The sequence below is a fragment of the Patagioenas fasciata genome, chromosome 37 (genome assembly GCF_037038585.1).
Source record: "Patagioenas fasciata isolate bPatFas1 chromosome 37, bPatFas1.hap1, whole genome shotgun sequence".
Lineage (NCBI taxonomy): Eukaryota > Metazoa > Chordata > Aves > Columbiformes > Columbidae > Patagioenas > Patagioenas fasciata.
The window spans coordinates 957,636-984,541 of record NC_092556.1 but is presented as its reverse complement, the minus strand read 5'-3'; the positions used below and the strand labels follow the sequence as shown (position 1 = coordinate 984,541).

Genomic DNA, 26,906 nt, shown 5'->3' with positions numbered 1-26,906 from the left:
AGGAGTTTGGGGAGGGACCCAGGAGTTCGGGGAGGGACCCAGGAGTTCGGGAGGGACCCAGGAATGCGGGAGGGACCCAGGAGTTCGGGGAGGGACCCAGGAGTGCGGGAGGGACCCAGGAGTTCGGGAGGGACCCAGGAGTTTGGGAGGGACCCAGGAGTTCGGGGAGGGACCCAGGAGTTCGGGAGGGACCCAGGAGTGCGGGGAGGGGACCCAGGAGTGCGGGAGGGACCCAGGAGTGCGGGGAGGGGACCCAGGAGTTCGGGAGGGACCCAGGAGTGCGGGGGGGACCCAGGAGTGCGGGGAGGGGACCCAGGAGTGCGGGAGGGACCCAGGAGTTCGGGGAGGGACCCAGGAGTGCGGGGAGGGGACCCAGGAGTTCGGGAGGGACCCAGGAGTTCAGGGAGGGACCCAGGAGTTCGGGAGGGACCCAGGAGTTCAGGGAGGGACCCAGGAGTGTGGGGAGGGGACCCAGGAGTGCGGGAGGGACCCAGGAGTTCGGGAGGGACCCAGGAGTGCGGGAGGGGACCCAGGAGTTCGGGGAGGGACCCAGGAGTGCGGGAGGGACCCAGGAGTTCGGGAGGGACCCAGGAGTGCGGGAGGGACCCAGGAGTTCGGGGAGGGACCCAGGAGTGTGGGGAGGGGACCCAGGAGTGCGGGAGGGACCCAGGAGTGTGGGGAGGGGACCCAGGAGTGCGGGAGGGACCCAGGAGTTCGGGAGGGACCCAGGAGTGCGGGAGGGGACCCAGGAGTTCGGGAGGGACCCAGGAGTGCGGGAGGGACCCAGGAGTTCGGGGAGGGACCCAGGAGTGTGGGGAGGGGACCCAGGAGTGCGGGAGGGACCCAGGAGTTCGGGAGGGACCCAGGAGTGCGGGAGGGGACCCAGGAGTGCGGGAGGGACCCAGGAGTTCGGGAGGGACCCAGGAGTGCGGGTTCATCCAAGGATGATGATCTCATGACTCACTTATGGGGCACTTATGGGTCACTATGGGTCACTTATGGGTCACTAATGGGTCACAATGAGGCCCTATGGGACACTTATGGGTCGCTATGGGTCATTTATGGGTCACTAGGGCTCACTTATGGGTCACTATGAGTCACTGGGACTCACTTATGGGTCGCTATGGGGCACTTATGGGTCACTAGGGCTCACTTATGGGTCACTAGGACTCACTTATGGGGCTCTATGGGGCACTAGGACTCACTTATGGGTCACTGGGACTCACTTGTGGGTCATTATGAGTCACTTATGGGTCGTTATGGGACACTTATGGGTCACTAGGACTCACTTATGGGTCACTGGGACTCACTTATGGGGCGCTATGGGGCACTGTGCGTCACTTAGGGGTCACTATGGGGCACTTATGGGTCACTAGGGCTCACTTATGGGTCAGTATGGGTCACTTATGGGTCACTATGAGTCACTTACGGGTCACTTATGGGTCACTATGAGTCACTTATGGGTCGCTATGGGGCACTAATGGGTCTGTAAAGTCACTTATGGGTCACTTATGGGTCGCTATGTGTCGCTATGGTCACTTATGGGTCACTATGGGTCACATATGGGTCGCTATGGTCACTTATGGGTCACTATGGGTCACATATGGGTCCCTATGGGGCGCTCCCGCTTCCCCAGGCGCTCGGAAGGGACCCAGGCGTTCGGGAGGGACCCAGGCGTTCGGGGGGGAGGAACCCAGACATTCAGTAACACCCCCCGTAGCCCCACCCCTTTGATTGCGTCACTTCCCCCTCCACCAGGCGCGCTTCCGCTTCCGGCGCGGCCGGGCCGGGCAGTGTCGCTGGGCGCTGGCGGGTTAATTAACGATTTGGGGGTTTGATTAATTAAGGAGCCGTGGGGTTAATTAATTAATTAAGGAGCCGTGGGGTTAATTAGCGCCCCCCGCTGGTTGGCGCCGGAGGGATGGGGGAGCTGAGCGACCTGGACCGGCAGATCGAGCAGCTCAGGCGCTGCGAGCTCATCAAGGAGAGCGAGGTGAAGGCGCTGTGCGCCAAGGCCAGGTGGGCGATTAACGCTAATTAACGGTAATTGGGGGTAATTAGGGGGGGCTGGGGGGGGGTCGGGGGTGGGGGAGGGGGGAAGGGGACCCAGGAGTGCGGCGGCGGACCCAGGAGTGCCCCAGGGGACCCAGGAGTGCCCCAGGGGAGCGGGGAGGGCGGGAAAAGGAGGGAGGGACCCAGGAGTTCGGGAGGGACCCAGGAGTTCGGGGGAGGGAGGGAAAGGGGGGGGGAAGAGGGGAGGGGGAGCGAGGGGAGGGGGGAGGGACCCAGGAGTGCCCCAAGGGACCCAGGAGTGCCCCAAAGGACCCGGGGGAGGGGGGAAAGGGACCCAGGAGTGCCCCAAAGGACCCAGGAGTGCCCCAAGGGACCCGGGCGAGGGGGGAAAGGGACCCAGGAGTGCCCCAAGGGACCCAGGAGTGCCCCTAAGGACCCGGGGGAGGGGGGAAAGGGACCCAGGAGTGCCCCAAGGGACCCAGGAGTGCCCCAAGGGACCCGGGGGAGGGGGGAAAGGGACCCAGGAGTGCCCCAAGGGACCCAGGAGTGCCCCAAGGGACCCAGCAGTTCTGGGGGACCCGGGCACTGGGGTTTGGGGTCATTTTGGGTCCATTTTGGGTGTTTTGGATCCATTTTGCTCCATTTTGGGTCCATTTTGGGTGTTTTGGGTCCATTTTGGGGTCCCTTTGGGTCAATTTTGGGGTCCATTTTGGGTCCATTTTGGTTCCATTTTGGGTGTTTTGGGGTCATTTTGGGGTCCATTTTGGGGTCCCTTTTGGGTCCATTTTGGGTGATTTTGGGTGACTTTGGGTCCATTTTGGGTCCATTTTGGGTTATTTTGGGTTATTTTGAGTGATTTTGGGTGATTTTGGGTCCATTTTGGGTCCATTTTGGGGCATTTTGGGTCCATTTTGGGTGATTTTGGGTGATTTTGGGTCCATTTTGGGTCCATTTTGGGTCCATTTCTGGGTCCATTTCTGGGTCCATTTCGGGTCCCGTTTCGGGTCCATTTTGGGTCCATTTTGGGTCCATTTTGGGTGATTTTGGGGTCCATTTTGAAGTCCATTTTGGGTCCATTTTGGGGTCCATTTTGGGTCCATTTTGGGTCCATTTGGGTCCATTTTGGGTCCATTTTGGGGTCCATTTTGGGTCCATTTTGGGTCATTTTGGGGTCCATTTTGGGGTCCATTTTAAGGTCCACTTTGGGTCCACTTTGGGTCCACTTTGGGTCCATTTTGGGTCCATTTTGGGTCCATTTGGGTCCATTTTGGGTCCATTTTGGGTCCACTTTGGGGTCCATTTTGGGTCCATTTTGGGTCCATTTTGGGTCCATTTTGGGTCCATTTTGGGGTCCATTTTGGGTCCCGTTTCGGGTCCCATTTTGGGGTCATTTTGGGGTCATTTTGGGGTCATTTTGGGGTCCATTTTGGGGTCCATTTTGGGTCCATTTTGGGTCCATTTTGGGTGATTTTGGGTCCATTTTGGGTCCATTTTGGGTGATTTTGGGTCCATTTGGGTCCCTTTTGGGGTCCCTTTTGGGTCCATTTTGGGTCCACTTTGGGGTCCGTTTTGGGGTCACTTTGGGTCCCTTTTGGGTCCCTTTTGGGTCCATTTTGGGTCCATTTTGGGGTCCATTTTGGGGTCCATTTTGGGTCCCGTTTCGGGTCCCATTTTGGGTCCATTTTGGGTGTTTTGGGGTCATTTTGGGGTCATTTTGGGGTCCATTTTGGGGTCCATTTTGGCTCCACTTTAGGGTCATTTTGGGTGATTTTGGGTCCATTTTGGGTCATTTTGGGTCCATTTTGGGGTCCATTTGGGTCCATTTTGGGTCCATTTTGGGTCCATTTTGGGTCCCGTTTCGGGTCCCATTTTGGGTCCATTTTGGGTGTTTTGGGGTCATTTTGGGGTCATTTTGGGGTCCATTTTGGGGTCCATTTTGGGTCCACTTTGGGTCCACTTTGGGTCCATTTTAGGGTCCACTTTGGGGTCCATTTTGGGTCCATTTTGGGTGTTTTGGGGTCATTTTGGGGTCATTTTGGGGTCCATTTTGGGTCCATTTTGGGGTCCATTTTGGGGTCCATTTTGGGGTCCATTTTGGGGTCCACTTTGGGTCCACTTTGGGTCCATTTTGGGTCCATTTTGGGTCCATTTTGGGGTCCATTTTGGGGTCCATTTTGGGTCCACTTTGGGTCCACTTTGGGTCCACTTTGGGTCCACTTTGGGTCCATTTTGGGGTCCATTTTGGGGTCCATTTTGGGTCCATTTTGGGTCCATTTTGGGGTCCATTTTGGGTCCACTTTGGGTCCATTTTGGGTCCCGTTTCGGGTCCATTTTGGGTGTTTTGGGGTCATTTTGGGGTCATTTTGGGGTCCATTTTGGGGTCCATTTTGGCTCCACTTTAGGGTCATTTTGGGTGATTTTGGGTCCATTTTGGGTCATTTTGGGTCCATTTTGGGGTCCATTTGGGTCCATTTTGGGTCCATTTTGGGTCCATTTTGGGTCCCGTTTCGGGTCCCATTTTGGGTCCATTTTGGGTGTTTTGGGGTCATTTTGGGGTCATTTTGGGGTCCATTTTGGGGTCCATTTTGGGTCCACTTTGGGTCCACTTTGGGGTCCACTTTGGGGTCCATTTTGGGTCCATTTTGGGTCCACTTTGGGGTCCATTTTGGGTCCATTTTGGGTCCATTTTGGGTCCATTTTGGGTCCATTTGGGTCCATTTTGGGTCCATTTTGGGTCCATTTTCGGGTCCATTTTGGGGTCCATTTTGGGTCCATTTTGGGTCCATTTTCGGTCATTTTGGGTCCACTTTGGGGTCCATTTTGGGTCCATTTTGGGTCCATTTGGGTCCATTTTGGGTCCATTTTGGGTGTTTTGGGGTCATTTTGGGGTCCATTTTGGGGTCCCTTTTGGGTCCATTTTGGGTGATTTTGGGTGACTTTGGGTCCATTTTGGGTCCATTTTGGGTTATTTTGGGTTATTTTGAGTGATTTTGGGTGATTTTGGGTCCATTTTGGGTCCATTTTGGGGCATTTTGGGTCCATTTTGGGTGATTTTGGGTGATTTTGGGTCCATTTTGGGTCCATTTCTGGGTCCATTTCTGGGTCCATTTCGGGTCCCGTTTCGGGTCCATTTTGGGTCCATTTTGGGTCCATTTTGGGTGATTTTGGGGTCCATTTTGAAGTCCATTTTGGGTCCATTTTGGGGTCCATTTTGGGTCCATTTTGGGTCCATTTGGGTCCATTTTGGGTCCATTTTGGGGTCCATTTTGGGTCCATTTTGGGTCATTTTGGGGTCCATTTTGGGGTCCATTTTAAGGTCCACTTTGGGTCCACTTTGGGTCCATTTTGGGTCCATTTTGGGTCCATTTGGGTCCACTTTGGGTCCATTTTAGGGTCCACTTTGGGGTCCATTTTGGGTCCATTTTGGGTGTTTTGGGGTCATTTTGGGGTCATTTTGGGGTCCATTTTGGGTCCATTTAGGGTCCATTTTGGGTCCATTTTGGGTCCACTTTGGGTCCACTTTGGGTCCATTTTGGGTCCATTTTGGGGTCCATTTTGGGTCCATTTTGGGTCCATTTTGGGGTCCATTTTGGGTCCATTTTGGGTCCATTTTGGGGTCCATTTTGGGTGTTTTGGGGTCATTTTGGGTCCACTTTGGGGTCCACTTTGGGGTCCATTTTGGGTCCATTTTGGGTCCATTTTGGGTGATTGGGGTCCCTTTTGGGTCCATTTTGGGTCATTTTGGGGTCCATTTGGGGTCCATTTGGGGTCCATTTTGGGGTCCATTTTGGGTCCATTTTGGGTCCACTTTGGGGTCCATTTTGGGTCCATTTTGGGTCCATTTTGGGTGATTGGGGTCCCTTTTGGGTCCATTTTGGGTCATTTTGGGGTCCATTTTGGGTCCATTTTGGGTCCATTTTGGGTCCATTTTGGGGTCCATTTTGGGTCCATTTTGGGTCCATTTTGGGGTCCATTTTGGGTGTTTTGGGGTCATTTTGGGTCCACTTTGGGGTCCACTTTGGGGTCCATTTTGGGTCCATTTTGGGTCCATTTTGGGTGATTGGGGTCCCTTTTGGGTCCATTTTGGGTCATTTTGGGGTCCATTTTGGGTCCATTTGGGGTCCATTTTGGGTCCATTTTGGGGTCCATTTTGGGTCCATTTGGGGTCCATTTTGGGGTCCATTTTGGGTCCACTTTGGGTCCCTTTTGGGGTCCATTTTGGGTCCATTTTGGGTCCATTTTGGGGTCCATTTGGGGTCCATTTGGGGTCCATTTGGGGTCCATTTTGGGTCCATTTTGGGTCCATTTGGGGTCCATTTGGGGTCCATTTTGGGTCCATTTTGGGTCCATTTTGGGTCCACTTTGGGGTCCATTTTGGGTCCATTTTGGGTGATTGGGGTCCATTTTGGGTCCATTTTGGGGCCATTTTAGGGTCCATTTTGGGTCCATTTTGGGTCCATTTGGGTCCATTTTGGGGTCCATTTTGGGTCCACTTTGGGGTCCACTTTGGGGTCCACTTTGGGTCCATTTTGGGTCCATTTTGGGTCCATTTGGGCTCCATTTTGGGTCCATTTTGGGGTCCATTTTGGGGTCCATTTTGGGTCCATTTTGGGTCCACTTTGGGTCCATTTTGGGTCCATTTTGGGGTCATTTTGGGTCCATTTTGGGTCCATTTTGGGTCCATTTTGGGGTCCATTTTGGGTCCCGTTTCGGGTCCCATTTTGGGTCCATTTTGGGTGTTTTGGGGTCATTTTGGGGTCCATTTTGGGTCCATTTTGGGTCCATTTTGGGTCATTTTGGGTCCACTTTGGGGTCCACTTTGGGTCCACTTTGGGTCCATTTTGGGTCCATTTTGTGTCCATTTTGGGTCCACTTTGGGGTCCATTTTGGGGTCCATTTTGGGGTCCATTTTGGGTCCATTTTGGGTTGATTTGGGGTCCATTTTGGGGTCCATTTTGGGGTCCATTTTGGGGTCATTTTGGGGTCATTTTGGGTCCATTTTGTGTCCATTTTGGGTGATTTTGGGTGATTTTGGGTCCATTTTGGATGATTTTGGGTCCATTTTGGGTGATTTTGGGTGATTTGGGGTGATTTTGGGTCCATTTTTGGTGATTTTGGGTCCATTTTGGGTGATTTTGGGTGATTTGGGGTGATTTTGGGTCCATTTTTGGTGATTTTGGGTCCATTTTTGGGCGTTGCGGGCGCTGCTGCAGGGAGATCCTGGTTGAGGAGAGCAACGTGCAGAGGGTGGACTCGCCCGTCACGGTGGGGGGATGGGGGGGATGTGGGGCGGGGTGTGGGGCTGGAGATGTGGGGCTGGGATGTGGGGCTGGGATGTGGGGCTGGGATGTGGGGCTGGGATGTGGGGCTGGGTGTGGGGGTCAGGGGATATGGGGGGGATGTGGGGCTGGGATGGGGGTCAGGGGATGTGGGGCTGGGTGTGGGGCTGGGGTGGGGGTCAGGGGATATGGGGGGGATGTGGGGCTGGGATGGGGGGAGATGTGGGGCGGGGTGTGGGGCTGGGTGTGGGGCTGGGATGTGGGGGGGGATGTGGGGCTGGGTGTGGGGCTGGGGTGGGGGTCAGGGGATATGGGGGGGATGTGGGGATGGGATGGGGGGGATGTGGGGCTGGGTGTGGGGCTGGGGTGTGGGGGTCAGGGGATATGGGGGGGATGTGGGGCTGGGTGTGGGGCTGGGATGGGGGGCTGGGGTGTGGGGCTGGGGTGTGGGGGTCAGGGGATATGGGGGGGATGTGGGGCTGGGATGGGGGTCAGGGGATGTGGGGCTGGGATGTGGGGCTGGGGAGATGGGGGGAGATGTGGGGCTGGGTGTGGGGCTGGGGTGTGGGGGTCAGGGGATATGGGGGGGATGTGGGGCTGGGATGGGGGTCAGGGGATGTGGGGCTGGGATGTGGGGCTGGGGAGATGGGGGCAGATGTGGGGCGGGGTGTGGGGAGATGGGGGGCGGGGATGTGGGGCTGGGTGTGGGGGTCAGGGGATATGGGGGGGATGTGGGGCTGGGATGTGGGGCTGGGGAGATGGGGGCAGATGTGGGGCGGGGTGTGGGGAGATGGGGGGCGGGGATGTGGGGCTGGGTGTGGGGGTCAGGGGATATGGGGGGGATGTGGGGCTGGGTGTGGGGCTGGGGTGGGGGGGATGTGGGGCTGGAGATGTGGGGCTGGGGTGGGGGTCAGGGGATATGGGGGGGATGTGGGGCTGGGATGTGGGGCTGGGATGGGGGGGATGTGGGGCTGGGTGTGGGGCCGGGTGGTGGGGGTCAGGGGATGTGGGGGGGGATGTGGGGCTGGGTGTGGGGCTGGGATGGGGGGAGATGTGGGGCTGGGTGTGGGGCTGGGGTGGGGGTCAGGGGATATGGGGCTGGGTGTGGTGCTGGGGAGATGGGGGGAGATGTGGGGCTGGGTGTGGGGCTGGGGTGTGGGGGTCAGGGGATGTGGGGCTGGGATGTGGGGCTGGGGAGATGGGGGGAGATGTGGGGCTGGGTGTGGGGCTGGGGTGTGGGGGTCAGGGGATATGGGGGGGATGTGGGGCTGGGATGGAGGGAGATGTGGGGCTGGGTGTGGGGCTGGGGTGGGGGTCAGGGGATATGGGGGGGATGTGGGGCTGGGATGGGGGTCAGGGTGTGGGGAGATGTGGGGGGATATGGGGGAGATGTGGGGCTGGGATGGGGGGCAGGGATGTGGGGGATGTGGGGCAGGGTGTGGGGATATGTGGGGCAGGGTATGGGGAGGTGTGGGTCAGGATGTGGAGGATGTGGGGCTGGGATGTGGGGAGATGTGGGGCTGGGATGTGGGTCGGGGTGTGGGGAGATGTGGGTCAGGGGCTGTGGGTCGGGGTGTGGGGAGATGTGGGGCTGGGGGTCTGTGGGGTGCCCATGGGGTCACTTGTGGGGCGCTGCCCCCCAGCCCCACGCTGACCCCCATCCCCCCCAGGTCTGTGGGGACATTCACGGCCAGTTCTATGACCTCAAGGAGCTCTTCAGGGTGCGCTGCCCCACAAGTGACCCCCCCTGCCCCACAAGTGACGCCCCCTGCCCCCCAAGTGACCCCCACTGCCCCCCAAGTGACCCCCACTGCCCCCCAACTGCCCCCCAAGTGTCCCCGAGTGCCCCCCAAGTGACCCCCACTACCCCCCAACCACCCCCAAGTGACCCCCACTGCCCCCCAAGTGACCCCCAAGTGACCCCCCCTGCCCCCCAACTGCCCCCCAAGTGTCCCCGAGTGCCCCCCAAGTGACCCCCACTACCCCCCAACCACCCCCAAGTGACCCCCACTGCCCCCCAAGTGACCCCCAAGTGACCCCCACTGCCCCCCAACCACCCCCCAAGTGTCCCCAAGTGACCCCTACTGCCCCCCAAGTGTCCCCAACCACCCCCAAGTGACCCCCGCTGCCCCCCAAGTGACCCCCCCTGCCCCCCAACCACCCCCAAGTGTCCCCGAGTGCCCCCCAAGTGACCCCTGCTGCCCCCCAAGTGACCCCCACTGCCCCCCAACCACCCCCCAAGTGACCTCCGCTGCCCCCCAAGTGACCTCCGCTGCCCCCCAAGTGACCCCCGCTGCCCCCCAAGTGACCCCCGCTGCCCCCCAACCACCCCCAAGTGACCCCCGCTGCCCCCCAAGTGACCCCCACTGCCCCCCAACCACCCCCCAAGTGCCCCCAACCACCCCCCAAGTGCCCCCCAAGTGCCCTCTGCCCCCCAAGTGCCCCCAACCACCCCCAAGTGCCCCCCAAGTCCCCCCAGCCCCCCAAGTGCCCCCAGCCCCCCTGTGCCCCCCAAGTGCCTCCAACCCCCAAGTGCCCCCAACCACCCCCCAAGTGCCCCCAACCACCCCCCAAGTGCCCCCAACCTCCAACTGCCCCCCAAGTGCCCCCTACCCCCCAAACCCCCCCTACCCCCAAACCCCCTCTGCCCCCCAAGTGCCCCCAACCACCCCCAAGTGCCCCCCAAGTCCCCCCTGCCCCCCAAGTCCCCCCCAGCCCCCCAAGTCCCCCCCAGCCCCCCAACCCCTCTGTGCCCCCCAGGTGGGGGGCGACGTCCCCGAGACCAATTACCTGTTCATGGGGGACTTCGTGGACCGGGGCTTCTACAGCGTGGAGACCTTCCTGCTGCTGCTGGCGCTCAAGGTGGGCGGGAGGGACCCAGGAGTGCCCCAAGGGACCCAGGAGTGCCCCAGGGGACATAGGAGTGTGGGGGGGACCCAGGAGTTCGGAGACCTTCCTGCTGCTGCTGGCGCTCAAGGTGGGCACGGGGGACCCAGGAGTGCCCCGGGGGACCCAGGAGTGCCCCAGGGGACATAGGAGTGTGGGGGGGACCCAGGAGTTCGGGGACCTTCCTGCTGCTGCTGGCGCTCAAGGTGACAACGGGGGGGACCCAGGAGTGCCCCGGGGGACCCGGGAGTGCCCCAGGGACCCAGGAGTGCCCCAAGGGACCCGGGAGTGCCCCAGGGGACTCAAATAGGGACCCAGGGGAGCTGGGAGTGTGGGGGGGACCCAGGAGTTCGGGGGGAGCCAAAGAGGGGACCCAGGAGTGCCCCAAGGGACCCAGGAGTGCCCCAGGGACCCAGGAGCGTGGGGGGACCCAGGAGTTCGGGGGGAGCCAAATAGGGGACCCAGGAGTGCCCCAAGGGACCCAGGAGTGCCCCAGGGGACCCAGGAGTTCGGGGACCTTCCTGCTGCTGCTGGTGCTCAAGGTGGGGCCAGGGGACCCAGGAGTGCCCCGGGGGACCCAGGAGTTCGGGGGGAGCCAAATAGGGGACCCAGGAGTGCCCCGGGGACCCAGGAGTGCCCCAGGGACCCAGGAGTGCCCCAAGGGACTCAAATAGGGACCCAGGGGAGCTGGGAGTGTGGGGGGGACCCAGGAGTTCGGGGGGAGCCAAAGAGGGGACCCAGGAGTGCCCCAAGGGACCCAGGAGTTCGGGGACCTTCCTGCTGCTGCTGGCGCTCAAGGTGACAACGGGGGGGACCCAGGAGTGCCCCAGGGACCCAGGAGTGCCCCAAGGGACCCGGGAGTGCCCCAGGGGACATAGGAGTGTGGGGGGGACCCAGGAGTTGAGTGGGAGCCAAAGAGGGGACCCAGGAGTGCCCCAAGGGACCCGGGAGTGCCCCAAGGGACCCAGGAGTGCCCCAGGGACCCAGGAGTGCCCCAAGGGACTCAAATAGGGACCCAGGGGAGCTGGGAGTGTGGGGGGGACCCAGGAGTTCGGGGGGAGCCAAATAGGGGACCCAGGAGTGCCCCAGGGACCCAGGAGTGCCCCAAGGGACTCAAATAGGGACCCAGGAGTTCATGGGGACCCAGGGGAGCTGGGAGTGTGGGGGGGACCCAGGAGTTCGGGGGGAGCCAAATAGGGGACCCAGGAGTGCCCCAAGGGACCCAGGAGTTCGGGGGGAGCCAAAGAGGGGACCCAGGAGTGCCCCAAGGGACCCAGGAGTGCCCCAGGGGACCCGGGAGTGTGGGGGGGACCCAGGAGTTCGGGGACCTTCCTGCTGCTGCTGGCGCTCAAGGTGGGCAGGGGGACCCGGGAGTGCTCCAAGGGACCCAGGAGTGCCCCAAGGGACCCGGGAGTGCCCCAAGGGACCCGGGAGTGCCCCAAGGGACCCAGGAGTGCCCCAAGGGACTCCAATAGGGACCCAGGAGTTCATGGGGACCCAGGGGAGCTGGGAGTGTGGGGGGGACCCAGGAGTTCGGGGGGAGCCAAATAGGGGACCCAGGAGTGCCCCAAGGGACCCAGGAGTGCCCCAGGGACCCAGGAGTTCGGGGACCTTCCTGCTGCTGCTGGCGCTCAAGGTGACAACGGGGGACCCAGGAGTGCCCCGGGGGACCCGGGAGTGCCCCAGGGGACATAGGAGTGTGGGGGGGACCCAGGAGTGCCCCAAGGGACCCGGGAGTGCCCCAGGGACCCAGGAGTGCCCCAGGGGACTCAAATAGGGACCCAGGGGAGCTGGGAGTGTGGGGGGGACCCAGGAGTTCGGGGGGAGCCAAATAGGGGACCCAGGAGTGCCCCAAGGGACCCAGGAGTGCCCCAAGGGACCCAGGAGTTCGGGGACCTTCCTGCTGCTGCTGGCGCTCAAGGTGGGCGGGAGGGACCCAGGAGTGCCCCAGGGACCCAGGAGTGCCCCAAGGGACCCGGGAGTGCCCCGGGGACCCGGGGGAGGGGGGAAAGGGACCCAGGAGTGCCCCAAGGGACCCAGGAGTTCGGGGACCTTCCTGCTGCTGCTGGCGCTCAAGGTGACCACGGGGGGACCCAGGAGTGCCCCAGGGACCCAGGAGTGCCCCAAGGGACTCAAATAGGGACCCAGGAGTTCATGGGGACCCAGGGGAGCTGGGAGTGTGGGGGGGACCCAGGAGTTCGGGGGGAGCCAAATAGGGGACCCAGGAGTGCCCCAAGGGACCCAGGAGTGCCCCAAGGGACTCAAATAGGGACCCAGGGGAGCTGGGAGTGTGGGGGGGACCCAGGAGTTCGGGGACCTTCCTGCTGCTGCTGGCGCTCAAGGTGGGCACGGGGGGGACCCAGGAGTGCCCCAAGGGACCCAGGAGTGCCCCAGGGACCCAGGAGTGCCCCAAGGGACCCAGGAGTGCCCCAAGGGACTCAAATAGGGACCCAGGAGTTCATGGGGACCCAGGGGAGCTGGGAGTGTGGGGGGGACCCAGGAGTTCGGGGGGAGCCAAATAGGGGACCCAGGAGTGCCCCAAGGGACCCAGGAGTGCCCCAGGGACCCAGGAGTTCAGGGGGTCCCAAATAGGGGACCCAGGAGTGCAGGGAGGGACCCAGGCGTCCGGGAGGGACCCAGGAGTGCCCCAGGGACCCAGGCGTCCAGGAGGGACCCAGGCGTCCGGGAGGGACCCAGGAGTGCCCCAGGGACCCAGGAGTCCGGAGAGGGGACCCAGGCGTGCCCCAGGGACCCAGGCGTCCGGGAGGGACCCAGGAGTTCAGGAGGGGATTGAGGAGTCCAGGAGGGACCCAGGCGTCCGGGAGGGACCCAGGAGTGCGGGGAGGGACCCAGGCGTCCGGGAGGGACCCAGGCATCCGGGAGGGACCCAGGAGTGCGGGGAGGGACCCAGGCGTCCGGGAGGGACCCAGGCGTCCGGGAGGGACCCAGGCGTGCCCCAGGGAGCCAGGCGTCCATGTTTCCCATCAGGTTCGCTACCCCGACCGCATCACGTTGATCCGGGGGAACCACGAGAGCCGCCAGATCACGCAGGTGTACGGGTTCTACGACGAGTGCCTGCGCAAGTACGGCTCCGTCACCGTGTGGCGCTACTGCACCGAGATCTTCGACTACCTCAGCCTCTCCGCCATCATCGACGGCAAGGTCGGCCCCGCCGGGGCCCTGGGGGGCGGGGGGGGCGGGGGAAATGGCGCCGAAATCAGCTCAGGTTCAAAATGGCGGCGGAATCAGCGCAGGGGGGAAATGGCGGGAAAATCAGCTCAGGGAACAAGATGGCGCCAAAATCACCTCAGGGAACAAAATGGCGCCAAAATCACCTCAGAGGGGAAATGGCGCCAAAATCACCTCAGGGAACAAAATGGCGGCGGAATCAGTTCAGGGAACAAAATGGTGGCCGAATCACCTCAGGGGAAAATGGCGGGAAAATTGGCTCAGGGATTAAAATGGCGCCAAAATCACCTCAGGGGGAAAATGGCGGCGGAATCAGCGCAGGTGGGAAATGGTGGTGGAATCAGCTCAGGGAACAAAATGGCGCCAAAATCACCTCAGGTTCAAAATGGTGGTGGAATCAGCTCAGGGGGGAAATGGCGCCAAAATCACCTCAGGGAACAAAATGGTGGTGGAATCACCTCAGGGGAAAATGGCGGGAAAATTGGCTCAGGGAGCAAAATGGCGCCAAAATCACCTCAGGGAACAAAATGGCACCAAAAACTCCTCAGAGAACAAAATGGCGCCAAAATCACCTCAGGGGAAATGGCGGGAAAATTGGCTCAGGGAACAAAATGGCACCAAAATCACCTCAGGTTCAAAATGGTGGTGGAATCACCTCAGGGGAAATGGTGGGAAAATCACCTCAGGGGGAAAATGGCGCCAAAATCAGCTCAGGGAACAAAATGGCGCCAAAATCAGCTCAGGTTCAAAATGGCAGCGGAATCAGCTCAGGGGGGAAATGGCGCCAAAATCACCTCAGGAGAAAATGGCGCCAAAATGACCTCAGGGAACAAAATGGCGCCAAAATCAGCTCAGGTTCAAAATGGCGCCAAAATCACCTCAGGTTCAAAATGGCAGCGGAATCAGCGCAGGGGGGAAATGGCGCCAAAATCACCTCAGGGAACAAAATGGTGGTGGAATCACCTCAGGGGAAACGGCGCCAAAATCACCTCAGGGAACAAAATGGTGGTGGAATCGCCTCAGGGAACAAAATGGCGCCAAAATCACCTCAGGGGGGAAATGGCGCCAAAATGACCTCGGGGGAAAATGGCGGGAAAATTGGCTCAGGGAACAAAATGGCGCCAAAATCACCTCAGGGAACAAAATGGCACCAAAATCAGCTCAGGGAACAAAATGGCGGCGGAATCAGTTCAGGGGGGAAATGGCGGGAAAATCACCTCAGGGGGGAAATGGTGGTGGAGTCACCTCAGGGAACAAAATGGCACCAAAATCACCTCAGGGAACAAAATGGCGCCAAAATCACCTCAGGTTCAAAATGGCAGCGGAATCAGCTCAGGGGGGAAATGGCGGGAAAATCAGCTCAGGGGGGAAATGGTGGTGGAATCAGCTCAGGGGGGAAATGGCGCCAAAATCACCTCAGGGAACAAAATGGTGGTGGAATCACCTCAGGGGAAAATGGCGGGAAAATTGGCTCAGGGATCAAAATGGCGCCAAAATCACCTCAGGGAACAAAATGGTGGTGGAATCACCTCAGGGGAAAATGGCGGGAAAATTGGCTCAGGGAACAAAATGGCGCCAAAATCACCTCAGGTTCAAAATGGCGGCGGAATCAACGCAGGGGGGAAATGGCGCCAAAATCACCTTGGGGATCAAAATGGTGGCGGAATCACCTCAGGGGGAAATGGCGGGAAAATTGGCTCAGGGAACAAAATGTCACCAAAATCACCTCAGGTTCAAAATGGCAGCGGAATCAGCTCAGGGGGGAAATGGCGCCAAAATCACCTCAGGAGAAAGTGGCGCCAAAATGACCTCGGGGAACAAAATGGCGCCAAAATCACCTCAGGTTCAAAATGGCAGTGGAATCAGCTCAGGGGGGAAATGGCGCCAAAATCACCTCAGGGGGGAAATGGTGGTGGAATCACCTCAGGGAACAAAATGGTGGTGGAATCAGCTCAGGGGGAAATGGCGGGAAAATTGGCTCAGGGAACAAAATGGCGCCAAAATCACCTCAGCGAACAAAATGGTGGTGGAATCACCTCAGGGGAAACGGCGCCAAAATCACCTCAGGGGGAAAATGGCGCCAAAATCACCTCAGGGAACAAAATGGTGGTGGAATCGCCTCAGGGAACAAAATGGCGCCAAAATCACCTCAGGGGGGAAATGGCGCCAAAATCACCTCAGGGAACAAAATGGCGCCAAAATCACCTCAGGTTCAAAATGGTGGTGGAATCACCTCAGGGGAAATGGTGGGAAAATCACCTGAGGGGAAAATGGCGCCAAAATCACCTCAGGGGGAAAATGGCGCCAAAATCACCTCAGGGATCAAAATGGTGGTGGAATCACCTCAGGGGGGAAATGGCGCCAAAATCACCTCAGGGAACAAAATGGAGGCGGAATCAGCTCAGGGAACAAAATGGTGGTGGAATTGCCTCAGGGAACAAAATGGCGCCAAAATCACCTCAAGGGTCAAAATGGCGCCAAAATCACCTCAGGTTCAAAATGGCGCCAACATCACCTTGGGGATCAAAATGGTGGCAGAATCACCTCAGGGAACAAAATGGTGGTGGAATCACCTCAGGGTACAAAATGGCGCCAAAATCATCTCAGGTTCAAAATGGCGGCGGAATCAGCTCAGGGCCCAAAATGGTGGTGGAACCACCTCAGGGGAAATGGCGGGAAAATCAGCACGGGGGAAAATGGCGCCAAAATCACCTCAGGTTCAAAATGGTGGTGAAATCACCTCAGAGAACAAAATGGTGGTGGAATCACCTCAGGGATCAAAATGGCGCCAAAATCACCTCAAGGGTCAAAATGGCACCAAAATCACCTCAGGGAACAAAATGGCACCAAAAACTCCTCAGGGAACAAAATGGCGGTGGAATCACCTCAGGGGAAATGGCGGGAAAGTTGGCTCAGGGGGGAAATGGCACCAAAATCACCTCAGGGCACAAAATGGCGGCTCTAGGGGAACCAATTTTGGGTGGTTTTGCCTCAATTTGCTGAAATAATGGAGGAAAATTCCCCTCTCTTGTTCTGGGGTCATTTTCATTCCACCTGTGCCGCCATTTTGATCCCTGAGGTGATTTTGGCGCCATTTTGTTCCCTGAGGTGATTTTGGCGCCATTTTCACCAAGGCGATTCCACCACCATTTTGAACCTGAGGTGATTTTGGCGCCATTTTGTTCCCTGAGGTGATTTTGGCGCCATTTTGTTCCCTGAGGTGATTTTGGCGCCATTTTCACCAAGGTGATTCCACCACCATTTTGATCCCTGAGCTGATTTTGGCGCCATTTTGAACCTGAGCTGATTTTGGCGCCATTTTGAACCTGAGCTGATTTTGGCGCCATTTTCCCCCTGAGGTGATTTTGGCGCCATTTTCACCAAGGTGATTCCACCACCATTTTGAACCTGAGGTGATTTTGGCGCCATTTTCACCAAGGCGATTCCACCACCATTTTGAACCTGAGGTGATTTTGGCGCCATTTTGTTCCCTGAGGTGATTTTGGCGCCATTTTCACCACGGTGATTCCACCACCATTTTGAACCTGAGGTGATTTTGGCGCCATTTTGATCCCTGAGGTGATTTTGGCACCATTTTGATCTCTGAGGTGATTTTGGCGCCATTTTGTTCCCTGAGGTGATTTTGGCGCCATTTTCACCAAGGTGATTCCACCACCATTTTGATCCCTGAGGTGATTTTGGCGCCATTTTGAACCTGAGCTGATTTTGGCGCCATTTTGATCCCTGAGGTGATTTTGGCACCATTTTGATCTCTGAGGTGATTTTGGCGCCATTTTGTTCCCTGAGGTGATTTTGGCGCCATTTTCACCAAGGTGATTCCACCACCATTTTGATCCCTGAGGTGATTTTGGCGCCATTTTGATCCCTGAGCTGATTTTGGCGCCATTTTGATCCCTGAGGTGATTTTGGCGCCATTTTCACCAAGGCGATTCCACCACCATTTCGTTCCCCGTTGCGGTTCCACCGCCATTTTATTCCCTGAGGAGATTTTCCCGCCATTTTCCCCCTGCGGTGCTTCTCCCGCCGCCATTTTGTCTTCCCAACCTCTCACCGCCTCACGCCTCAAAATGGCGGCTCCCCAATCCCCTCCCCCCCCAAAATAACCACCCAGTACCCCCAATCTTGCCGGTTTTCACCTCCATTTCGCCCCAACCCTCCCTTTCCTCGCCCCGGGCGGCCATTTTGCGCCGCTCCCGCGGCGGGTTTCTCCATGATGGCGCCATCTTGTCCCCCCAGATCTTCTGCGTGCACGGGGGGCTGTCGCCGTCCATCCAGACGCTGGACCAGATCCGCACCATCGACCGCAAGCAGGAGGTGCCGCACGACGGGCCCATGTGCGACCTGCTCTGGTCCGACCCCGAGGGTGAGGCCCCGGTCGCCTTCGTTAACCGTTAATTACGCTAAACTGGGATCGTCCGCCATCTTTCTCAGGCACATTAGGCCTTGAGGCTTTCACACCGACGGTCTTAATTGTCTTAATTCGTTGTTAATTGTACGAATTATAGGTTGTTCGACCAATGGTTCCTCTCTATCATCCCAATTAGGCCTTGAGGCCTTCACACCAATGCTCTTAATTGTCTTAATTAAGCGTTAATTGTACAAATTGTAGGTTGTTCGACCAATGGTTCTTCTCTATCATCCCAATTAGGCCTTGAGGCCTTCACACCAACGCTCTTAATTGTCTTAATTAATAGTTAATTGCTCAAATTGTTGGTTGCTCGACCAATGGTTCATCTCTATCGTCCCAATTAGGCCTTGAAACCTTCATAGAGACAACGTTAATTGTCTTAATTAATCGTTAATTACTCAAATTATAGGTTGTTCGACCAATGGTTCCTCTCTATCATCCCAATTAGGCCTTGAGGCCTTCATACCAATGCTCTTAATTGTCTTAATTAAGCGTTAATTGTTCAAATTGTTGGTTGTTCGACCAATGGTTCGTCCCCATTATCCCAATTAGGCCTTGAGGCCTTCACACCAATGCTCTTAATTGTCTTAATTAGGCGTTAATTGCTCAAATTGTTGGTTGTTGGACCAATGGTTCCTCTCTATCATCCCAATTAGGCCTTGAGGCCTTCACACCGAAGCTCTTAATTGTCTTAATTCATCGTTAATTGCTCAAATTGTTGGTTGTTGGACCAATGGTTCATCTCTATCATCCCAATTAGGCCTTGAGGCCTTCACACCAATGCTCTTAATTGTCTTAATTAATCGTTAATTGCTCAAATTGTTGGTTGCTCGACCAATGGTTCCTCTCTATCATCCCAATTAGGCCTTGAAACCTTCATAGAGACAACGTTAATTGTCTTAATTAATCGTTAATTACTCAAATTATAGGTTGTTCGACCAATGGTTCCTCTCTATCATCCCAATTAGGCCTTGAGGCCTTCACACCAACGCTCTTAATTGTCTTAATTAATCGTTAATTGTTCAAATTGTTGGTTGTTTGACCCATGGTTCATCTCCTGATCCAACTCCTCCGCCATTTTGTCCCCGCTCCAACTCCTCCGCCATTTTGTCCCCGCTCCAACTCCTCCGCCATTTTGTCCCCCGCTCCAACTCCTCCGCCATTTTGTCCGCTGACCCAACTCCTCCGCCATTTTGTCCCCCGATCCAACTCCTCCGCCATTTTGTCCCCCGCTCCAACTCCTCCGCCATTTTGTCCCCGCTCCAACTCCTCCGCCATTTTGTCCCCAATCCAACTCCTCCGCCATTTTGTCCGCTGACCCAACTCCTCCGCCATTTTGTCCCCCGCTCCAACTCCTCCGCCATTTTGTCCGCTGACCCAACTCCTCCGCCATTTTGTCCCCGCTCCAACTCCTCCGCCATTTTGTCCCCAATACAACTCCTCCGCCATTTTGTCCCCCGCTCCAACTCCTCCGCCATTTTGTCCCCGCTCCAACTCCTCCGCCATTTTGTCCCCGCTCCAACTCCTCCGCCATTTTGTCCCCAAACCTTTTGTGTCCCCCATGTCCCCGCAGACACCACGGGCTGGGGCGTCTCCCCCCGGGGCGCCGGGTACCTGTTCGGCAGCGACGTGGTGGCGCAGTTCAACGCGGCCAACGACGTGGCCATGATCTGCAGGGCCCACCAGCTGGTCATGGAGGGCTACAAGTGGCACTTTGGGGAGAGCGTGCTCACCGTCTGGTCGGCGCCCAACTACTGCTACCGGTGGGGACGCGGGGACGCTGGGGACGTGGGGACGTGGGGGGACGTGGGGGTGTTGGGGACATGGCGGACATGGGGGTATTGGGGACGTGGGGGTGTTGGGGATATGGGACAGGGGGGTATTGTGGGATATGGGGATATGGGACAGGGGGGTATTGGGGACATTGGGGACATGGGGGTGTTGGGGACATTGGGATATGGGGATATGGGACAGGGGAGTATTGGGGACATGGGGGATATGGGACATGGGGGTGTTGGGGACGTGGGGGTGTTGGGGACATGGGGGTGTTGGGGACGTGGGGGTGTTGGGGACATGGCGGACATGGGGGTATTGGGGACATGGGGGACATGGGGTTATGGGACAGGGGGGTATTGGGGACAGGGGGGCCATGGGGATATGGGACAGGGGGGTGTTGGGGACATGGGGATATGGGACATGGGGGTATTGGGGATATGGGGATATGGGACATGGGGGTATTGGGGACATTGGGGACATGGGGATATGGGACATAGGGGTATTGGGGACATGGGGGATATGGGGATATGGGACATGGGGGTATTGGGGACATGGGGGACATGGGGATATGGGACAGGGGTGTATTGGGGACATTGGGGATATGGGGATATGGGACAGGGGGGTGTTGGGGACATTGGGGATATGGGGATATGGGACATGGGGGTGTTGGGGACACTGGGGATATGGGGATATTGGGGACATGGGGGACATGGGGGTATTGGGGACATGGGGGTGTTGGGGATATGGGACAGGGGGGTATTGGGGCCATGGGGATATGGGACATGGGGGTATTGGGGACATTGGGGACATGGGGATATGGGACATGGGGGTATTGGGGACATGGGGTTATGGGACAGGGGGGTATTGGGGACAGGGGGGATATGGGGATATGGGACAGGGGGGTATTGGGGACATGGGGATATGGGACAGGGGAGTATTGGGGATATTGGGGACATGGGGATATGGGACATGGGGGTATTGGGGACATGGGGGTGTTGGGGATATGGGACATGGGGGTATTGGGGACATGGGGATATGGGACATGGGGGTATTGGGGACACTGGGGACATGGGGATATGTGACATGGGGGTATTGGGGACACTGGGGACATGGGGATATGTGACATGGGGGTATTGGGGACATTGGGGATATGGGGATATGGGACATGGGGGTATTGGGGACATTGGGGACATGGGGATATGGGACAGAGGGGTATTGGGGACATTGGGGATATGGGGATATGGGACATGGGGGTATTGGGGACATTGGGGACATGGGGATATGGGACATGGGGGTATTGGGGACATTGGGGATATGGGGATATGGGACATGGGGGTATTGGGGACACTGGGGACATGGGGATATGGGACATGGGGGTATTGGGGACATTGGGGATATGGGGATATGGGACAGGGGGGTATTGGGGACATTGGGGATATGGGGATATGGGACATGGGGGTGTTGGGGACATTGGGATATGGGACATGGGGGTATTGGGGACATTGGGGATATGGGGATATGGGACATGGGGGTATTGGGGACATTGGGGACATGGGGATATGGGACATGGGGGTATTGGGGACATTGGGGACATGGGGATATGGGACATGGGGATATTGGGGACATTGGGGACATGGGGATATGGGACATGGGGGATATGGGGATATGGGACATGGGGGTATTGGGGACATTGGGGATATGGGGATATTGGGGACATGGGGGTATTGGGGACATTGGGGATATGGGGACATTGGGGATATGGGGATATGGGACATGGGGGTATTGGGGACATTGGGGATGTGGGGATATGGGACATGGGGGTATTGGGGACATTGGGGATATGGGGATATGGGACATGGGGGTGTTGGGGACATTGGGGACATGGGGATATGGGACATGGGGGTATTGGGGACATTGGGGATATGGGGATATGGGACAAGGGGGTGTTGGGGACATGGGGATATGGGACATGGGGGTATTGGGGACATTGGGGACATGGGGATATGGGACATGGGGGTATTGGGGACATTGGGGACATGGGGATATGGGACATGGGGATATTGGGGACATTGGGGACATGGGGATATGGGACATGGGGGTATTGGGGACATTGGGATATGGGGATATGGGACAGGGGGGTATTGGGGACATTGGGGATATGGGGATATTGGGGACAGGGGGGTGTTGGGGACGTTGGGGATATGGGGATATGGGACATGGGGGTATTGGGGACATTGGGGATGTGGGGATATGGGACATGGGGGTATTGGGGACATTGGGATATTGGGGACATGGGGGACATGGGGGTATTGGGGACATGGGGGTATTGGGGACATTGGGGACATGGGGACATTGGGGACATGGGGGTGTTGGGGACAAGGGGTGTTGGGGACATGGGGACAAGGTTGACCTGGGGACATGGGGATATTGGGGACATGGGGGTATTGGGGACATGGGGACGTGGGGCCATGGGGTGTTGGGGCCATGGTGGCCAAGGGGCCCAGGCTGAGCGGGGCCGTGTGGCAGGTGCGGGAACGTGGCGGCCATCCTGGAGCTGGACGAGCACCTGCAGAAGGAGTTCATCATCTTCGAGGCGGCGCCGCAGGAGACGCGCGGCATCCCGGCCAAGAAGCCCGTGGCCGACTACTTCCTGTGACACCCACGGCCACCCCGCGGCCACACGGGGTCCCCAGGTGCCACCATGGGCCACCCCGGGGTCCTCAAGTGCCACCCGGGGTCCCCAAGAGCCGCCTGGGGTCCCCAAGAGCCGCCCCGGGGGGCCCAAGGTGCCCATGGCCAGTGGGGTCTGGGGGGGACTTGGGGATGTGATGGGGTCTGGTGGCCCTTCCTGGGTCACTGTGGTGTCCCCTTTGGTCACTGGGGTCACCCATGAGGTCCCCAAGGGTCACCCTGGGTCACTAAGATAACCCATGGAGTCACTAAGGTCACCAGTGGGGTCACTGGGGTCACCCATAGGGTCCCCTGTGGTCACCCTGGGTCACTGAGATCACCCATGGGGTCATCAAAGTCACCCATGGGGTCTCCAAGGGTCACCAAGGTCACCCATGGGGTCCTCAAGGGTCACCCATGGGGTCCCCTATGGTCACCCAAGGGGTCCCCAAGGGTCACCCCAGGCCAATAGGGTCACCCATGGGGTCACTAAAGTCACCCATGGGGTCCCCAAGGGTCATCCATGTGGTCATTAAGGTCTCCCATGGGGTCTCCAAGGGTCACCCATGGGGTCATGAAGGTCACCCATGGGGTCCTCAAGGTTCACCAAGGTCACCCATGGGGTCCTCAAGGGTCACCCATGGGGTCCCCTATGGTCACCCATGTGGTCATGAAGGTCACCCATGGAGTCCCCAAGGTCACCCATGAGGTCCCCAAGGGTCACCCATGTGGTCATGAAGGTCTCCCATGGGGTCCCCAAGGGTCACCCCAGGTCACCCATGGGGTCCTCAAGGGTCACCCATGGGGTCCCCTATGGTCACCCATGTGGTCATTAAGGTCACCCATGAGGTCCCCAAGGGTCACCCATGGGGTGATCAAAGTCACCCATGGGGTCCCCAAGGGTCACCCCAGGCCAATAGGGTCACCCATGGGGTCACTAAAGTCACCCATGGGTTCCCCAAGGGTCATCCATGTGGTCATTAAGGTCTCCCATGGGGTCTCCAAGGGTCACCCATGGGGTCCCCAAGAGCCGCCCCGGGGGGCCCAAGGTGCCCATGGCCGGTGGGGTCTGGGGGGGACCTGGGGATGTGATGGGGTCTGGTGGCCCTTCCTGGGTCACTGTGGTGTCCCCTTTGGTCACTGGGGTCACCCATGAGGTCCCCAAGGGTCACCCATGGTGTCCTCAAGGGTCACCCATGGGGTCCCCTATGGTCACCCTGGGTCACTGAGATCACCCATGGGGTCATCAAAGTCACCCATGGGGTCTCCAAGGGTCACTGAGGTCACCCCAGGTCCCCAAGGGTCACCCATGGGGTCACTGAGATCACCCATGGGGTCATCAAGGTCTCCCATGGGGTCCCCAGGGGTCACCCATGGGGTCTCCAAGGGTCACCAAGGTCACCCATGGGGTCCTCAAGGGTCACCCATGGCGTCCCCTATGGTCACCCATGTGGTCATGCAGGTCACCCATGGGGTCCCCAAGGGTCACCAAGGTCACCCATGGGGTCCCCAAGGGTCACCCATGGGGTCCCCTATGGTCACCCATGTGGTCATGAAGGTCACCCATGGGGTCCCCAAGGGTCACTAAGGTCACCCATGAGGTCCCCAAGGGTCACACATGGGGTCATCAAAGTCTCCCATGGGGTCTCCAAGGGTCACCAAGGTCACCCATGGGGTCCCCAAGGGTCACCCATGGGATCCCCTATGGTCACCCATGTGGTCATGAAGGTCACCCATGGGGTCCCCAAGGGTCACCAAGGTCACTCATGGGGTCCTCAAGGGTCACCCCGGGTCATTAACCCATGGGGTCACTGAGGTCACCCATGGAGTCCCCAAGTGTCACCAAGGTCACCCATGGGGTCCCCTATGGTCACCCATGGGGTCCCCAAGGGTCACCCCAGGCCAATAGGGTCACCCATGGGGTCACTAAGGTCACCCAGGGGGTCCCCAAGTGTCACCCATGGGGTCCTCAAGGGTCACCCATGGAGTCATCAGGGTCACCCATGGGGTCCCAAAGGGTCCCCAAGGGTCACCCATGGGGTCCTCAAGGGTCACCCATGGGGTCCCCAAGGGTCATCCATGGGGTCACCAGGGTCACCCATGGAGTCATCAGGGTCACCCATGGGGTCCCAAAGGGTCCCCAAGGGTCACCCATGGGGTCACCAAGTGTCACCCATGGGGTCCCCAAGAGCCCCCCATCCATGTGGGACACAGGGGGGGTCTCATCCATCTAGGGGGGGTTGGGGACATCTCAGTGTCCCTTGTCCCCTCCTGGGTCACCACGGGGTCCCCTTTGGCCCTGGGGTCACCCCAGGTCACCGAGGGCCCCCCCGGGTCCCCCCTCCCCATTGCGGCCTTGGGAAGGGGGGGGTGACACTTGGTGACCCCCCAGGTGACCTTTGGGGACCCCCCCGTCCCCCCCCCGATGCGTGGTTTGGGTTGAAAAACGAGGAATTTGTTGGGTTTTGGGGTTTTTTTTGTTGTTTTTTTGAAACCGTTGCAGCGCCTTTTACATAAAAAAAAAGAAGAAAAAGCCCAAATGGCCCCAAAGTGTCGTGAAAAGGGGGGGGGGGCCCACAGGCCACGCCCCTTCCCATGTGGCTCCGCCCCCTCGGCGCAGCTCCTGCCCATTCCCGTGCAGCCCCCTGCACAGGCCCCGCCCCTCCCGGCAGACCCCGCCCCTTCCCATGTGGCTCCGCCCCTCCCTGCAGGCCCCGCCCAATCCCACGCAGCCCCCCAGGCTCCGCCCACTCCCTCCAGACCCCGCCCCTTCCCGTGTGGCCCCGTCCCTCCCTGCAGACCCCGCCCCTTCCCGTGTCGCTCCGGCCCCTCCGCGCGGCCCCGCCCAATCCCCACGCAGCCCCCCAGGCTCCGCCCCCTCCCTGCAGACCCCGCCCCTCCCTACAGGCCCCGCCCAATCCCACGCAGCCCCACAGGCTCCGCCCCCTCCGCGCAGACCCCGCCCCTCCCTGCAGACTCCGCCCAATTCCACGCGGCCCCCACCCCCCCGCATTGACCCCGCCCCTTCTCACAGGCTCCGCCTCTTGCTGCCCGCCCCGCCACTCCGCACAGGCCCCGCCCAATCCCCTGCAGACCCCGCCCCCTCCACGCAGGCCCCGCCACTTCTCACAGGCCCCGCCCTCTTTCCGCTCGACTCCGCCCAATCCCGTGCGGCCCCCCCCTCCGCGCAGGCTCCGCCCCCTGCTGGCCCCGCCCCTCCACGCAGCCCCGCCTCTTTCCACCCGGCCCCCGCCCCTCAGCGCAGCCCCCGCCCCCTGCGCGCAGGCTCCGCCCCCCCACCGCACAGGCTCCGCCCCTCCGCGCAGCCCCCACCCAATCCCGTGCAGCCCCCGCCCCTCCTCGCAGGCTCCGGCCCCCGCAGGCCACGGCCCCCCGCCCCGCCCCTTTCCTCCCGGCCCCGCCCCTCCCCGCAGGCCCCGCCCCCCTCCCGGCGCGGGGTTTCCCATGATGCCCCGGAGCCGCCCCAACATGGCCGCCGCCCTCCCCAACGGCCCCGCCGCCACGTGCCGGAGCGTGACGTCACCTCCCCGGATTCCCCCGCGGCCCCGCCCACCCCATCAAGCCACGCCCCCTTTCCCTTCCCGCTCCTCCCGCTCTCGCGAGATTCCCCCCACCGGGGGGGGCGGGGCCGTGGAGAGGGGGCGGAGCCACCGCGTCCCGCTCCCCCCGCGGTCCCGCCCACCCCTTCAAGTCACGCCCCCTTTTCCTTCCCGCTCCTCCCGCTCTCGCGAGACTCCCCCCGCCCTCCCGTTCCCACCGCGGCTCCTCCCACCCCTTCAGGCCCCGCCCCCTTTTGCTTCCCACTCCTCCCGCTCTCGCGAGATCCCTCCCGCTCCCCCGAGGCCCCGCCCACCCCTTCACGCCACGCCCCCTCCCCTATTCTCGCGAGACACCATGGCGGGAGGCGGAGCCGCCGAGTGTGGGGGGGGTGAAAGGGGGGGGGTAGCCGAAATCTCGCGAGAGCGCCGCCAGAAAGGCGGTGAAGGTAGAGCGGCAGCGAGGCGAAGTCTCGCGAGATCTCCGCCTCCCCCCCCATCAGGCCACGCCCCCTCGGCCGGCAGCGCGCGCGGCCGCGGGGCCGCCATTTTTCCCGCCGTGCCCGGGGCTGCTCGAACTCCATTTCCCGTGAGCACCGAGAGCCGGGGCCCAACCGGGGGGACCGGGGAGGGGAGGGGGGGGGACCGGGGTGGGGGGGCTCGGGGAGGGGAAGAGGGGGGGGGGCGGCGGCCATTTTGCGGCGGAGGCTCCGCTGAGGGAGGCGGAGGCGGAGCGGGAGGGACCCCCCCCCCCCTTTCCTCCTCAGAGCGGAGCGGTCGGGGCCCTCACGCGGACACCGGGAGCGGGAGGAGGTGGGGAAAGGGGGGGGGGGGAGGGGAGCGCCCCGCCCCCCGCGGGAAACGGCGGGAAGGGGGGGAGGGGGCAGTGGGGGGGGGGGGGGGCGGTTTGGGGTGAGGGGACAGAGAGGGGGGAGGGGGCAGTGGGGGGGAGGGGGCAGGAGGGGGTGGTGAGGGGACAGTTTGGGATGTGGGGACACTGGGGGACAGAGAGGGGTGTGGGGACAGGAGGGGACAGATTGGGGTGAGGGGACTTGGTGTGGGGTGAGGGGACAGAGAGGGGTGAGGGGACACTGGGGGACAGTGTGG

The 26,906-nt window shown here is 59.9% G+C and overlaps 3 protein-coding genes across 6 annotated transcripts in view; all 3 read left to right on the top strand.

Annotated features, from left to right (window-relative positions):
- Nucleotides 1-1,746: 1,746 nt before the first annotated feature.
- Nucleotides 1,747-24,782, top strand: PPP4C (protein phosphatase 4 catalytic subunit). Of its 4 annotated transcripts, XM_071801345.1 has the most exons (10): nt 1,749-2,019; nt 7,227-7,278; nt 8,963-9,013; nt 10,053-10,154; nt 13,167-13,340; nt 17,625-17,751; nt 19,370-19,559; nt 22,099-22,323; nt 23,277-23,905; nt 23,971-24,782. In XM_071801345.1, the coding sequence occupies exons 1-8, from the start codon at nt 1,922-1,924 to the stop codon at nt 22,226-22,228; spliced, it is 924 nt and encodes a 307-aa protein (XP_071657446.1). In that variant the 5' UTR covers nt 1,749-1,921; the 3' UTR covers nt 22,229-22,323; nt 23,277-23,905; nt 23,971-24,782. The 4 variants fall into 4 exon arrangements, with proteins under 4 accessions (XP_071657447.1, XP_071657446.1, XP_071657445.1 ...); XM_071801344.1 differs by having other exon boundaries at nt 23,277-24,782; XM_071801347.1 differs by having other exon boundaries at nt 1,916-2,043; nt 23,277-24,782.
- LOC139826223 (uncharacterized) lies at nt 13,367-16,773 on the top strand. Its single transcript, XM_071801328.1, has 3 exons — nt 13,367-14,250; nt 14,362-14,798; nt 16,727-16,773. Exons 1-3 carry the CDS (start codon nt 13,412-13,414, stop codon nt 16,771-16,773), a joined length of 1,323 nt encoding a protein of 440 aa, XP_071657429.1. The 5' UTR covers nt 13,367-13,411.
- Nucleotides 24,783-26,129: 1,347 nt separating the features above from the next.
- SRCAP (Snf2 related CREBBP activator protein) overlaps nt 26,130-26,906 on the top strand; it is a 121,603-nt gene continuing 120,826 nt past the window's right edge. The window contains 1 exon segment of the mRNA XM_071801381.1: nt 26,130-26,388. Coding sequence (XP_071657482.1) covers nt 26,158-26,388 — 231 coding nt within the window. The 5' untranslated portion in view covers nt 26,130-26,157.

Excerpts from the sequence above, each read along its gene's own strand:
- PPP4C (XM_071801345.1), top strand. The coding sequence starts at position 1,922 with ATGGGGGAGCTGAGCGACCTGGACCGGCAGATCGAGCAGCTCAGGCGC. Across the intron at positions 9,014-10,052 it reads ACCTCAAGGAGCTCTTCAGG|GTGGGGGGCGACGTCCCCGA; the intron begins GTGCGCTGCCCC and ends TGTGCCCCCCAG. Across the intron at positions 19,560-22,098 it reads GCGCCCAACTACTGCTACCG|GTGCGGGAACGTGGCGGCCA; the intron begins GTGGGGACGCGG and ends GCCGTGTGGCAG.
- LOC139826223 (XM_071801328.1), top strand. The coding sequence starts at position 13,412 with ATGGCGGCGGAATCAGCGCAGGGGGGAAATGGCGGGAAAATCAGCTCA. Across the intron at positions 14,251-14,361 it reads TGGCGCCAAAATCACCTCAG|GGAACAAAATGGTGGTGGAA; the intron begins GTTCAAAATGGC and ends AAATCACCTCAG. Across the intron at positions 14,799-16,726 it reads TCACCTCAGGGAACAAAATG|GTGATTTTGGCGCCATTTTC; the intron begins GTGGTGGAATCA and ends TTTCCCCCTGAG.